General features: G+C 38.2%; 1 protein-coding gene across 2 annotated transcripts in view; it reads right to left on the bottom strand.

Annotated features, from left to right (window-relative positions):
• The window catches only part of VWA5A (von Willebrand factor A domain containing 5A), a 32074-nt gene that overhangs the window by 14222 nt on the left and 4831 nt on the right, over positions 1-13021 (bottom strand). For both annotated transcript variants that reach the window (XM_040255707.1, XM_040255708.1), the window contains exons 7-11: positions 12734-12848; positions 8059-8228; positions 7716-7804; positions 6908-7052; positions 2951-3030 (exon numbers count right to left, since the gene is read on the bottom strand). In XM_040255707.1, the coding sequence (XP_040111641.1) occupies positions 2951-3030; positions 6908-7052; positions 7716-7804; positions 8059-8228; positions 12734-12848 (599 nt within the window). The remainder of the gene's footprint in view (positions 1-2950; positions 3031-6907; positions 7053-7715; positions 7805-8058; positions 8229-12733; positions 12849-13021) is intronic.

Here is a 13021-nt window from a genome sequence, read left to right as displayed (position 1 = left end):
TAATCGTCAGTGAATGCTAAAACTACTGGGTAAACATTGGTTGAAAACAAGATGTTTACAAAAATGTCAAAGTTATATGTCAGATACCACCTTTAACTAAGTGACAAAATTCACAGCCAGGCCCAAATTCACTTTGGAATATTTTTTACAAAAATATTTAATATTAATCTAAACATAAACTTAAATAGTCAAACAAACATAATTGCAATTTTACAAAAATAACTAGCTAGTACTCTTTTAAAATGTCAGTGTCATTAAAGATAATGAAAAGCCAAGAAACTACTCTAGAGGAAGAGAGATTAAAGAGGCATAATAACTAAATAAAACCTTTATTATTGGCTTTCCTCCTGAAGAAAAATAAAAAAGCAAACAAAATTCTATATGACATTATTTAAAAACTGGCAAAGTGACCTATATTTAAATAATGTATTATATAAAGATTAAATATCCTGAATTGAGTAGTTGTTTTTTTTAATTTACTCATTTCTCTTTGGCTGTGCTAAGTCTTTGTTGCTGTGTGTGCTTTCCTCTAGCTGCAGTGAGAGGGGGCTACTCTCTCGCTGTGGTGTGTGGGCTCCTCACTGGAGTGGCTCCTCTTGTTGTGGAGTGCAGGCTCTAGGGCACACTGGCTTCAGGAGTCGTAGCTCCCGGGCTCTAGAGCACAAGCTCAATAGTTGTGACCCATGGGCTTAGTTGCTCTGTGGCATGTGGGATCTTCCTGGGTCAGGGATTGAACCCATGTCTCCTGCATTGGCAGGTGTATTCTTTACCTCTGAGCCACCAAGGATGCCCAAGTACTTTTATTCTGGCTATTTGTCAGATACTCTTAGTTCTTTGAAGACAGAATGCAAAATGATATGCATAAGAAAGGTCATGGCATCTGTGGCTTGCTTTCAACTATTTCAGACCAAAAAAATTAAGTGAAATCAATATGTTAAAACGTTGATGACTGCTGGATGTGAGTGAACGGTAGATGAACATCTATTGCTTTATTCTTGCAACTATTTGCTAGGTTTGATAAATATTTCAAAACAATATATAGGAAACACATATTTAGAAAAAATGAAGAAAGACCCAAATGAAAGGAAGGACATATCATATAGAGGAAATGTTTGATACAGCAAATATTAAAGTTCTCCCAAAACTGACTTATAAAGAGAATACAATTCTAGTCAATATTCAAACATGTTTCCTCTTTTGGTAAAAACTGACAAGCTAATCATAAAATACAAAAAAATCCAAGAATGACTAAGTCTTGAAAAAGAGCAAAGCTGAGGACTTACTCTACTAGAAATGAAAATTTATCAGAAAGTAACATTAGTTTATCCAGTGTATTGCTGGCATATGTCCAAATAAACAGACCAACAGAATGCAACAGAGGATACAGAAACAAGCCACACATGGATAGATGCTTGTTTGTGACAAAATGGCTCCATACATCACTGAGGAAAGCACAAGCTTTTAAATAAAAGATACAAGGTCAACATAATATCCACATGAAAACAAAAAAAAGAGAGAGAAAAAAGAACCCTGACCCCTAACTCATACAATTCACAAAAATAAATTTCAGATCAACTGTGATTCTAACTGTGAAAGAAAATACAATAAATCTTGTAGAAAATGACAAAGGCAAATAGCTTGAAGACCTTGGATAATGGAAGACTTTTTAACAGAACAGAAAAAAATACTAACCATAAAGCAAATTACTAAAAGAGAAAACTATATCAAATTAAGAACAATTATTAATCAAAAGATACCCTCTTGAGGGAAAGCCATAGAACAGAATACTATATTTCTAGAACATCTCAGAAACTGTTTGTACCTAGACCATAGAATGAGCTACAGATCAATTTTAAAAAAAAGAAAATCTAATAGAAAAAAATTGGAAAGAGACTTGATCACAAAAGGACATCCAAGTGATCAATAAATGTGAAAATGTGCTCAACTTCATTACTTAGGAAAATGTAAATTAAAACCATGATAAGCTAGTACTACACACACCCACAATATTAGTTACAGTTTTAATAGACAAATGCCAAATTTTGGATAAGTAAAGCAGCAACTGGAACCCTGATACAATGCTGGTATGTATTATATTAGCACAGTAACTTGGAAAACTATTTGGTATACCCCCAAAATTTCACAATGATGTCAGTGTGTTTAAATTCTATATTATATGAGCATAGATATGTATGTATATATTCATATACATGTATACACATGTTCATGTACAAGAATGCAAGAATGTTCACAGAAGTATAATTTTTAGCAACGAAACCAAAGACCATCAGCAGTAGAATCAATCAATAAATTATGGTATAATCACCCTATGGAATACTATATACCAATGAAAATTATGGCTCCATGAAAAATATGCATGAATCTCAACATACAGCTGAGGGAACAAAGCCAGATACACAGAAACAAAAACATGCTGCATAACTAATTTATTTTCATTCAAAAACAAGCAAAAATAATCCACAATGTTATTTTATTTCCTCTTTGGAGAGGAAAAAAATGAGTACAGATTAAAATTAGGATGTGATGGAAATGGATAGAGAAGTCAGAACCATTCTGGTGCTAGACTTGTGTGGTGGTTATACATGTGTGTAACTCCGATAATTCACCCAACTGTATATTTAAAGTTGTATAGTTTTCTGTATTATTTTGATTGCAATGTTTATAGTAAAGAAAAAATCTTACTGTTCAGTTTTTGTTTCCATTGTGGTTTAGAGACACCACAAGATAATGATTTCATTGTGTTGTTGATATTATTTAGAAAACTACTTTTTTCTTTTAGTAGGAAGTGAAGATTATATAGAAAAATATTTTCAGTATTAAAACTAAAATGCTTGAATCATTCTGTTGTCTGAAAGGAATATGAACACTGTTATCAGGTGGCACTAGATTGCATGTGACATTATGTGGGTCCAGACACATTAACTCATACCTGTGCCTTAGACAGTGGCTCTTAACTTCTCTAACGACAGTAAATGTATCAGTAACTTCTCCATCTGTGAAGACAAAAACCTGTAGAAAGAAAACATCCATCAAGTCTCTGAAGTATATTTAAAGACATCAGAACTTGCCCTTGAAAAACCCCAACTATTTCATTTCAAAGACTCATGTCACTTCAGACAGGTCAGTTCAGTCACTCAGTTGTGTCCAACTCTTTGCAACCCCATGAATCACAGCACGCCAGGCCTCCCTGTCCATCACCAACACCCGGATTCACTCAAACTCATGTCCATCAAGTCAGTGATGCCATCCAGACATCTCATCCTCTGTCGTCCCCTTCTCCTCCTGACCCTATCCCTCCCAGCATCAGGGTCTTTTCCAATGAGTCAACTCTTCGCATGAGATGGCCACAGTATTGGAGTTTCAGCTTCCACATCAGTCCTTCCAATGAACACCCAGGACTGATCTCCTTTAGGATGGACTGGTTGGATCTCCTTGCAGTCCAAGGGACTCTCAAGAGTCTTCTCCAGCACCACAGTTCAAAAGCATCAATTCTTCAGCGCTCAGCCTTCTTCACAGTCCAACTCTCACATCCATACATGACTACTGGAAAAAATATAGCCTTGACTAGACAGACCTTTGTTGGCAAAGTAATGTCTCTGCTTTTCAATATGCTATCTAGGTTGATCATAGCTTTCTTTCCTTCCAGGGAGTAAGCGTCTTTTAATTTCATGGCTGCAGTCACCATCTGCAGTGATTTTGAAGCCCAAAAAAATAAAGTCTGACACTGTTTCCCCATCTATTTCCCATGAGGTGATGGGACCAGATGCCATGATCTTAGTTTTCTAAATGTTGAGCTTTAAGCCAACTTTTTCACTCTCCTCTTTCACTTTCATCAACAGGATTTTTAGTTCCTCTTCACTTTCTGCCATAAGGGTGGTGTCATCTGCATATCTGCAGTTATTGATAGTTCTCCCAGCAATCTCGATTCCAGCTTGTGCTTCTTCCAGCCCAGCGTTTCTCATGATGTATTCTGCATATAACTTAAATAAGCAGGGTGACAATATACAGCCTTGATGTACTCCTTTTCCTATTTGGAACCAGTCCATTGTTCCATGTCCAGTTCTAACTGTTGCTTCCTGACCTGCATACAGGTTTCTCAAGAGGCAGGTCAGGTGGTCTGGTATTCCCATCTCTTTCAGAATTTTCCACAATTTATTGTGATCCACACAGTCAAAAGCTTTGGCATAGTCAATAAAGCAGAAGTAGATGTTTTTCTGGAACTCTCTTGCTTTTTCAATGATCCAGCGGATGTTGGCAATTTGATCTCTGGTTCCTCTGTCTTTTCTAAAATCAGCTTGAACATCTGGAAGTTCACCATTCATGTACTGCTGAAGCCTGGCTTGAAGAATTTTGAGCATTACTTTACTAGCTTGTGAGATGAGTGCAATTGTGTGGTAGTTAGAACATTCTTTGAAATTGCCTTTCTTTGGAATTGGAATGAAAACTGACCTTTTCCAGTCCTGTGGCCACTGCTGAGTTTTCCAAATTTGCTGGCATATTGAGTGCAGCACTTTCACAGCATCATCTTTCAGGATTTGAAATAGCTCCACTGGAATTCCATCTCCTCCACTATCTTTGTTTGTAGTGATGCTTACCCACTTGACTTCACATTCCAGGATGTCTGGCTCTAGGTGAGTGATTACCCCATCATGATTATCTGGGTCATGAAGACCTTTTTTGTATAGTTCTTCTGTGTATTCTTGCCATCTCTTCTTAATATCTTCTGCTTCTGGTAGGTCCATACTATTTTTGTCCTTTATCGAGCCCATTTTTGCATGAAATGTTCCCTTGGTATCCCTAATTTTCTTGAAGAGGTCTCTAGTCTTTCCCATTCTGTTCTTTTCCTCTATTTCTTTGCACTGATCACTGAGGAAGGCTTTCTTATCTCTTCTTGCTATTCTTTGGAACTCTGCATTCAGATGCTTATATCTTTCCTTTTCTCCTTTGCTTTTCACTTCTCTTCTTTTCACAGCTATTTGTAAGGCCTCCTCAGACAGCCATTTTGCTTTTTTGCATTTCTTTTCCATGGGGATGGTCTTCATCCCTGTCTCCTGTACAATGTCATGAACCTCTGTCCATAGTTTATCAGGCACTGTCTATCATATCTAGTCCCTTAAATCTATTTTTCACTTACACTGTATAATCATAAGGGATTTGATTTAGATCATATCTGAATGGTCTAGTGGTTTTCCCCACTTTCTTCAATTTAACTCTGAATTCGGCAATAAGGAGTTCATGATCTAAGCCACAGTCAGCTCCCGGTCTTGTTTCTGCTTCTCCATCTTTGGCTGCAAAGAATATAATCAATCTGATTTCGGTGTTGGCCATCTGGTGATGTCCATGTGTAGAGTCTTCTCTTGTTTTGTTGGAAGAGAGTGTTTGTCATAACCAGTGTGTTCTCTTGGCAAAACTTTATTAGCCTTTGCCCTGCTTCATTCCGTACTCCAAGGCCCAATTTGCCTGTTACTCCAGGTGTTTCTTGACTTCCTACTTTTGCATTCCAGTCCCCTATAATGAAAAGGATACGTTTTTTTGGGTGTTAGTTCTAAAAGGTCTGGTAGGTCTTCATAGAACCGTTCAATGTCAGCTTTTCAGCATTACTGGTTGGGGCATAGGCTTGGATTACCGTGATATTGAATGGTTTGCCTTGGAAACGAACAGAGATCATTCTGTCATTTTCGAGATTGCATCCAAGTACTGCATTTCGGACTCTTTGTTGACCACAATGGCTATTCCATTTCTTCTAAGGGATTCCTGCCCGCAGTAGTAGATATAATGGTCATCTGAGTTAAATTCACCCATTCCAGTCCATTTTAGTTCTCTGATTCCTAGAACGTCGATGTTCACTCTTGCCGTCTCTTGTTTGACCACTTCCAGTTTGCCTTGATTCATGGACCTGACATTCCAGATTCCTATGCAATATTGCTCTTTATAGCATCGGACCTTGCTTCTATCACCAGCCACTACCACAACTGAGTATTGTTTTTGCTCTGGCTCCATGTCTTCATTCTTTCTGGAGTTCTTTCTCCACTGATCTCCAGTAGCATATTGGGCACCTACCAACCTGGGGAGTTCCTCTTTCAGTATCCTATCATTTGGCCTTTTCATACTGTTCATGGGATTCTCAAGGCAAGAATACTGAAGTGGTTTGCCATTCCCTTCTCCAGTCGAACACATTCTGTCAGACCTCTCCACCATGACCCACCTGTCTTAGGTGGCCCCACACAGCATGGCTTAGTTTCATTGAGTTAGACAAAGGTGTGATCCATGTGATCAGATTGGCTAGTTTTTCTGTGATTATGGTTTCTGTGATTCAGACAGGTATGAAGTTCCTAATGTTCACATCTCTCACATGGTCTGATCAGAACCCTGAGAATATTCAGCATCTCCTCTGCTAGTTTCATGCAAGGCTTCTGTCGCACTTCCCAAAAGAGCTTCCTTCATCCATTGTCCATAGCATGGAGCTAAGGGAGAGGAATTCCATCAAATGCCTCTTGTCTTAGTCTCTTTATTATAGGACATGAAGCTAAATTTGTTGTTGTTGTTTAGTTGTTATGTCATGTCCAACTCTTTTGTGACCCCAAGGATTATAGCCAGCCAGGCTCCTCTGTCTACAGGATTTCTCAGGCAAGGATACGGGAGTAGGTTGCTAATTCCATCTCCAGGGCATCTTCCTGACCCAGAGATTGAACCCGAGCTCCTGCATTAGCAGGCGGATTCTATACCGCTGAGGCTATACCACCAATGATTCTATACCACTTCACCTGGGAAGCCCACGGCTAAATGACTACCACATTTCAACGATCCTGTGATGAAGCCCAGAGCTATGTATTCTTGAACAAGGATTCTATTCCATCCCTTTTTTGAGCTCTGTTCCAGTTCTTACCTGCAGGGGGTGGCCTGGGACAGAAGGCTGCTTATAAATGTGTTGGAGTGGTGTCAAGATTTCCGTACCCCCGAGGTTAGCCCTCATAAGCTTAACTCTTCGCAGTGCCTCCTCCACAGTACTCTGAGCATACTTCACACTATTCCTGAGAAAAACAAACACTCCCCAGTGAAATGAAGGCTACTGAACATAGCCCAGTATTAAGTCCCTGAATTGTAAACAACTTAACTTGAAATCTCCAAAGCCAAAGTCAATTCTGCAGCAACCCCTTTAACAATCTAGTCCTTTCTTTAAAGTAGCCTTTTTAAAATTTGTATTTATTTTTTAATTGATGGAAAATTCCATTGATGTTGTGTTGGTTTCTGACATACGACATGAATCAGTCATAGTTATATATATATATATATACACATATATATATATATCCCCTCCTTCTTAACCCTCCCTCCCCTGTCTCCATACTAGCCATCACAGAGTGCCAGGCTGGGCTCCCTGTGTGACACAGAAACTTCCCACTATCTATTTTACACATGATGCTGTATATACCGTCAATGCTACTTTCTCAATCCATCCCACCCTCACCTTCCCTCACTGTGTCCACAAGTCTGTTCCCTACTAGGTTCATCAATATCATTTTTCTAGATTCCATGTGTGTCAATATATGATACTTGTTTATCTGACTTACTTTACTCTGTATAAGGGGAGAGAGGAGTCACTACAACTGACTCAAATCTGTTCCTTTTCATGATTAATATTTCATTGTATAAAGTAGCTTTTTGAATTCTCTATGGACTTTCTGGAAACTTACGGAAAGAATGCCTCATAAGTAGATCCAAATTCATAGATGTTGAAATAACAGCCCAGAGGCAAACTCTTCAGAAGCAAAATCAGTGTTTCCTGAAGGAAGACCATGTGAGAAGACAGTGAAAAAGGATCCTCTCAATCACATGACCCTGCTAATCTAACTCAGGAATGAGTCTTCACCCCTTCATTCCCCCAGACCCTTCTGTTCCAAGGCTAACCTCACAGTAGTCATGTTAACTGTAACTCAGATGGGGAACAGACCTATAGCTCCAATGGACCCTAATTTAATCCCCAAGATTCACTCCCACTTGAGCAAGTGACTAGGAAAAGAAAGAAACTACTTTTACCTTGGCTACATCTATGCGCAGCTGAGATTTACTCTGCTTACGTATGGGGCTCTGCATGCTTCCTGAGCAGTCCATGAGGAAGATAAATTCTCCACAGGCAATTGATGCCTGAGCTTCTGGGATATTCGGGTAGAAAGTCACCATTGCAGCTGGATCTCCCAACACACCATCTACTCAGAAAGAATAAAGATGTGGTAAGAAAAAGGGAACTCAAGAATCAATTGTAGTGAGTTACCTAAGGAGCTAAGAAAACACAAATCTAAAACAGCTTACTCTTTATACGATATCTGCTGGCAAAGAATTTGAGGTGAGTTACAAACATATAAAAGATATAGATGTATTACAGATATGAAAGAGAAGAAAGAGGGTAGAATTTACTATATACAAGCAATATTAAAATACTATATCTGGATGTTAATCGCCTAGCAGTTGGGAGTGAAATACATCATTAAAATGTTCCAGCATTTGCCAGGGGAATCAAGCTAATTTATTTGATATTTTCACATCAAATCAAAGGGAAATTTATTTACATGGAGTCCTTAATTCTATTTTTTCTAAATAACTTTTTTATTTATTTTTGGCTGTGATGGGTCTTGGCTGCTGCATGTAGGTTTTCTCTAGTTGTGGTGCATGGGCTTATTGCAGTGGCTTCTCTTGTTGCCCAGCATGGGCTCTAGGGTGTACAGGCCCAGTAGCTGCAGTTTCCAGGCTCCAAAGCACAAGGTCAATAGCTGTGGCACATGGGCTTAGTTGCTTTGTGGCTTGTGGGATCTTCCTGGACCAGGGATCAAACTGGTATCTTCTGCATTGGCAGGTCGATTCTATCACTGAGCCACCAGGGAAAAGAAACTGTTAGTCGCTGAGTTCTGTCTGACTCTTTGCAACCCCATGGACTGTAACCTGCCAGGCTTCTCTGTCCATGGAATTCTCCAGGCAAGAATACTAGAGTGGGTTGTCATTTCCTTCTCCAGGGGATCTTCCCAACCAGGAACTGAACCCAGGTCTCCTGGCATTGCAGGCAGAGTCTTTACCATCTGAGCCCCCAGGAAAGCCTGTCCTTAATTCTTAATTACAGCTTTGAAAAAAAACGATGACTGTGTAGAAATTTTTATGCTGACAATTTACAAGAGCTGAGAGTGTAATGAGTGTCATACAGGACAAGGAAATCCATCTGTGCTTCATTTGGGTGCAAAGCACTTATGATACTCTTCAGAACAAAGAAAGAGAAGTACTTAAATGCGTGTTGCACTCTAACACTAGCATCATCCAAATAATGGTATGGAAGAGATCATGGGCATCTAGCCTATGTTACCAAGTTGCAAAAGCCAGAGCTGTGATTCTATTTTGAGGAACAAGTGAAAACAGATACAGGAGATGAACTAAGAATGGCTGGGTTATACCAACTCTAGCTTTATTGTTCAGAGAATATAAAAAGACACAGAATTAAGTTCCAGTATCCCATTTTTATAAAGTGATTCTAGGATTACAGTTTTAAATTATCAGTACCACTGGGATTCAGAATGATAACAAGATCTGGTTCAGTTTAACCTCTTACCTCTGAGATATCTCAATAACCAAAATGGCTTCCAAATAAAATGGGTGTGGCTCTGCAAATATTTGATAGAGCACTGATTCAAAAATAATTTTTATACAATCCAGGATCTCTGGATATAAAGGAGTAGCTTTTTTTTTTTTTAATGAGCAAGGTAGATTACTTTCCATTCTGAGAGACAACTCGTTACAGTGGGACTAGCACTGTGCTAAGAGGTTAGAGAGGTTGCCACAACAATGAAATGAGCCAATATATAACTTTAGAACAATGCCAGACACATAGGAAATACTATATATGTGTCATTTACCATTATTCTTTTGTCATGACTCAAATTATTTTCATCTCCAGAGTCTCAACTTGCTATTTTTTAAATGAGGCATTTCAAACCCTAGCTCCTCTGCTTGCTAGCCTGTTTCCTGTGAAATCAAAGTAGTAATACCTGCCTCAAGATTATTTTAAGAAACAGAAGTAGATGGATGTAGAAAACAAACTTATATCTACCAGGGGATAAGGTGGGGGAGATGGATAAACTGGGAGACTGGGATTGACACATACACACTACCATATATAACATAGACAGCTAGTAAGAACCTGCTGTATAGCACAGGAAAATGTACTCAGTACTCTGTAATGGCCTATATGGGAAAAGAATCTAAGAAAGAGTGGATATATGTACTTGTGTAACTGACTCACTTTGCTGTATACCTGAAACACAACATTGTAAATCAATTATAGGCCAATAAAAAATTTTTTTAATATTATTTTAAGAGTTAAGTGAGGGAAGTCTGATACAGTACCCTTAAGAAACTCAGTCTATGGCTCAACTTAGATTAAGAATATTTTTATAAAATTATTTATAAATTGTTTTATGTGATTATTTTTATTAAATTATACATACCATTTTTTTAATATCATGTTCTTAATATGGAAAGTACAGTCTAAGTTTTTGAGAAACAGACTATGCATTTCTGTCATGTAGTGGTATGCTTCATTTGGTCGAACTACAAACTGTTTTCGTGAATCAAGCAGTCAGCTGTCATTTGCTTCTTTGTATGGATGGAAATAGCGAGTCATCTTGACCAAATACATGATCTAGAAAGCAAGATGTGAATGACCCTGCTGGACGGGATTCTCTAGACTTGTAAAGGGTCCCCTGAAGTCCTCCTATGACTAATAGAGCTTGCAAGAAGAGGGCTTGACATCTTAATCCTTACCACTTGAGATTCAACATCATAGAACTTTCTCCAGGGGGTTAAAATAACTGAATAAAGACCAGGTCAAGCTTCCCAGGTGATTCATTGGTAAAGAATCCCTCTGCCAACACAGGAGTCATGGGTGGGTTCAATTCCTGAGTCAGGAAGATAGCTTGGAGAAGGAAATGAATTTCCCAGTATTCTTGCCTGGGAAATTCCATGAACAGAGGAGCCTGGTGGGAGCCTGTCTCTGGGGTTAAAAAGAGTCAGACACAGCTGAGCATATGAGCACACACATACTCACACAAAGACCAGGTCACTGTTGTAGGAGAATTTCAGCGGCACTCAAGGGGGAACTCCCCAAAAGGAAAGGACAAAGCCAGGCAACTAATGTACAAAGACAGAGCACGGGGCTTCCTGGAAGAGGAGCTGTTGTAGACCTCTTTGAGGTCCCTGCAATCCAGTGGCCTGACAGCCCAAGAAGGTCCCACAGAACAAGAGATGGATATGGGTTATACCAGTTATAATTATAAGGAAACTACACATATATTAAGAAAAGTTTAGAAAATAAGATAAATTGCTATTAATATTTTTTAAAGTTTTTTTTTTTTGATGCAGACCATTTTAAAGACTTTACTGAATTTGTTACAACATAGATTCTGTTTCATATTTCTGTTTTTGGGGCACAAGGCATGTAGGATCTTAACTCCCTGACTAGGGGTCAAACCCACACCCCCTACATTGGAAGGCAAAGTCTTAATCACTAGACCACCAAGGAATTCCCCCAAAAAAGACACGTTAAAGAAATTACAATAATAATTTGTATATATTATAATAATAATAAGCTAAGCAGTAAGAAAGTAAACATAGTCTCAGAAATTAAGTAACTAGGACAAGATGAAATATATCTGCAGATGGATGGTGATGATGGTTGAACAGCAAGGTAAATGTATGCAAGGCAATGGGATTTTATACTTAAAAATAGTTACAAGGGTAAAGTTGATGTATATAAATTTACCACACACACAAAAACAGAATTCCAGGTGAGATTACGTGAAGGTATATGAATCAAAACCAACAGAAATTGTTAGATTTAAAAAGTAAACTTACTTTTAAACTAATCACAGTTACTTCTTGCATACTTTCTCTGTTTTAAAATGGTTTTTCCCCATGCATAGATTATTTCCTAGTGGCAATCTACTTCTACAACTTATTTTTACTTTAACAATCTTTGGAAACCTTTTCCCCATATTATTTCAATCTGTTAATGTATATTATTTTAGTAGTTACATGGTAACTCATCAAATATACCTAGCATAGTGAATTTAACCACTGTAAGACATTTTGATTGCTTACTGGTCTTTGATATGATTAAATTAAAAGAGAAGAGAACTTTTCAATCCATATTTTTACTTAGATTTATTTTCATATGTAAGATTCCCAAACTTAGAATTACCAAAATAAACATTTATTTTGATGCATATAGCCACATTTCCCCTGAAAAGCTTGATACCAAATTATTTTGGTTCAGGCAATCTCTGAGTACCAAATTCACCACACCTTTTAAAGCATGATTTGGAAATCTCTGAGAACTTGAAAAGTGAAAATGTCACATAATTACTTTTATTTTTATTTGCCTTTGTAGAGACTGATCATTGTCACATGTTTGTAAACTAGTGTTTCCTCTGGTGAATTATTTGTTCATGTCCTTGGTTCAATTATCTACTGATGCACTTAGATTTGCCTAAAAGATATTACCACAAGACATTCATTGAACTTAACTTAACCATTTCTTTCACATCATAATGTAAGCTGTTTCAATGTTTCACCCACTACTGGATAGAAGGAAATAAAACAGGACAATTTGAAGATAATTCCATATCAGAAAGTTACTCCTCAGGAGGTAACCGCAGAGGGAGAAAGACAATACCTGACTTTGTGGTAGCTTCTCCCATCTCCACGACTACACTAGGGGTGTGCACTGCTCTGTAGTAAATCAGGAATTCCACATCCCTGTCAAACTTGTGTCCATCAGCCAAGGAAACCTGAATTGGGAACAAAGATGCCATGTTAGAACTATAGCTGCCTCTGCCCAGGGCTGAGATCAGAGCTGAGGGCTACAGGCTTCTTCCATGAAGGAGAACAGCCAAGAGCAGGAGCAAAAACAGAGAGAAGCCTAGGGAGATTAAAGGAGGGGTGAGGAGGGAGCACAGTGTGA

This window comes from Oryx dammah, unplaced genomic scaffold (genome assembly GCF_014754425.2).
Source record: "Oryx dammah isolate SB20612 unplaced genomic scaffold, SCBI_Odam_1.1 HiC_scaffold_15, whole genome shotgun sequence".
Classification (NCBI taxonomy): Eukaryota; Metazoa; Chordata; class Mammalia; order Artiodactyla; family Bovidae; genus Oryx; species Oryx dammah.
Note: the sequence above shows the minus strand (reverse complement) of the source record. Positions and strands in the feature narration are given on the sequence as shown.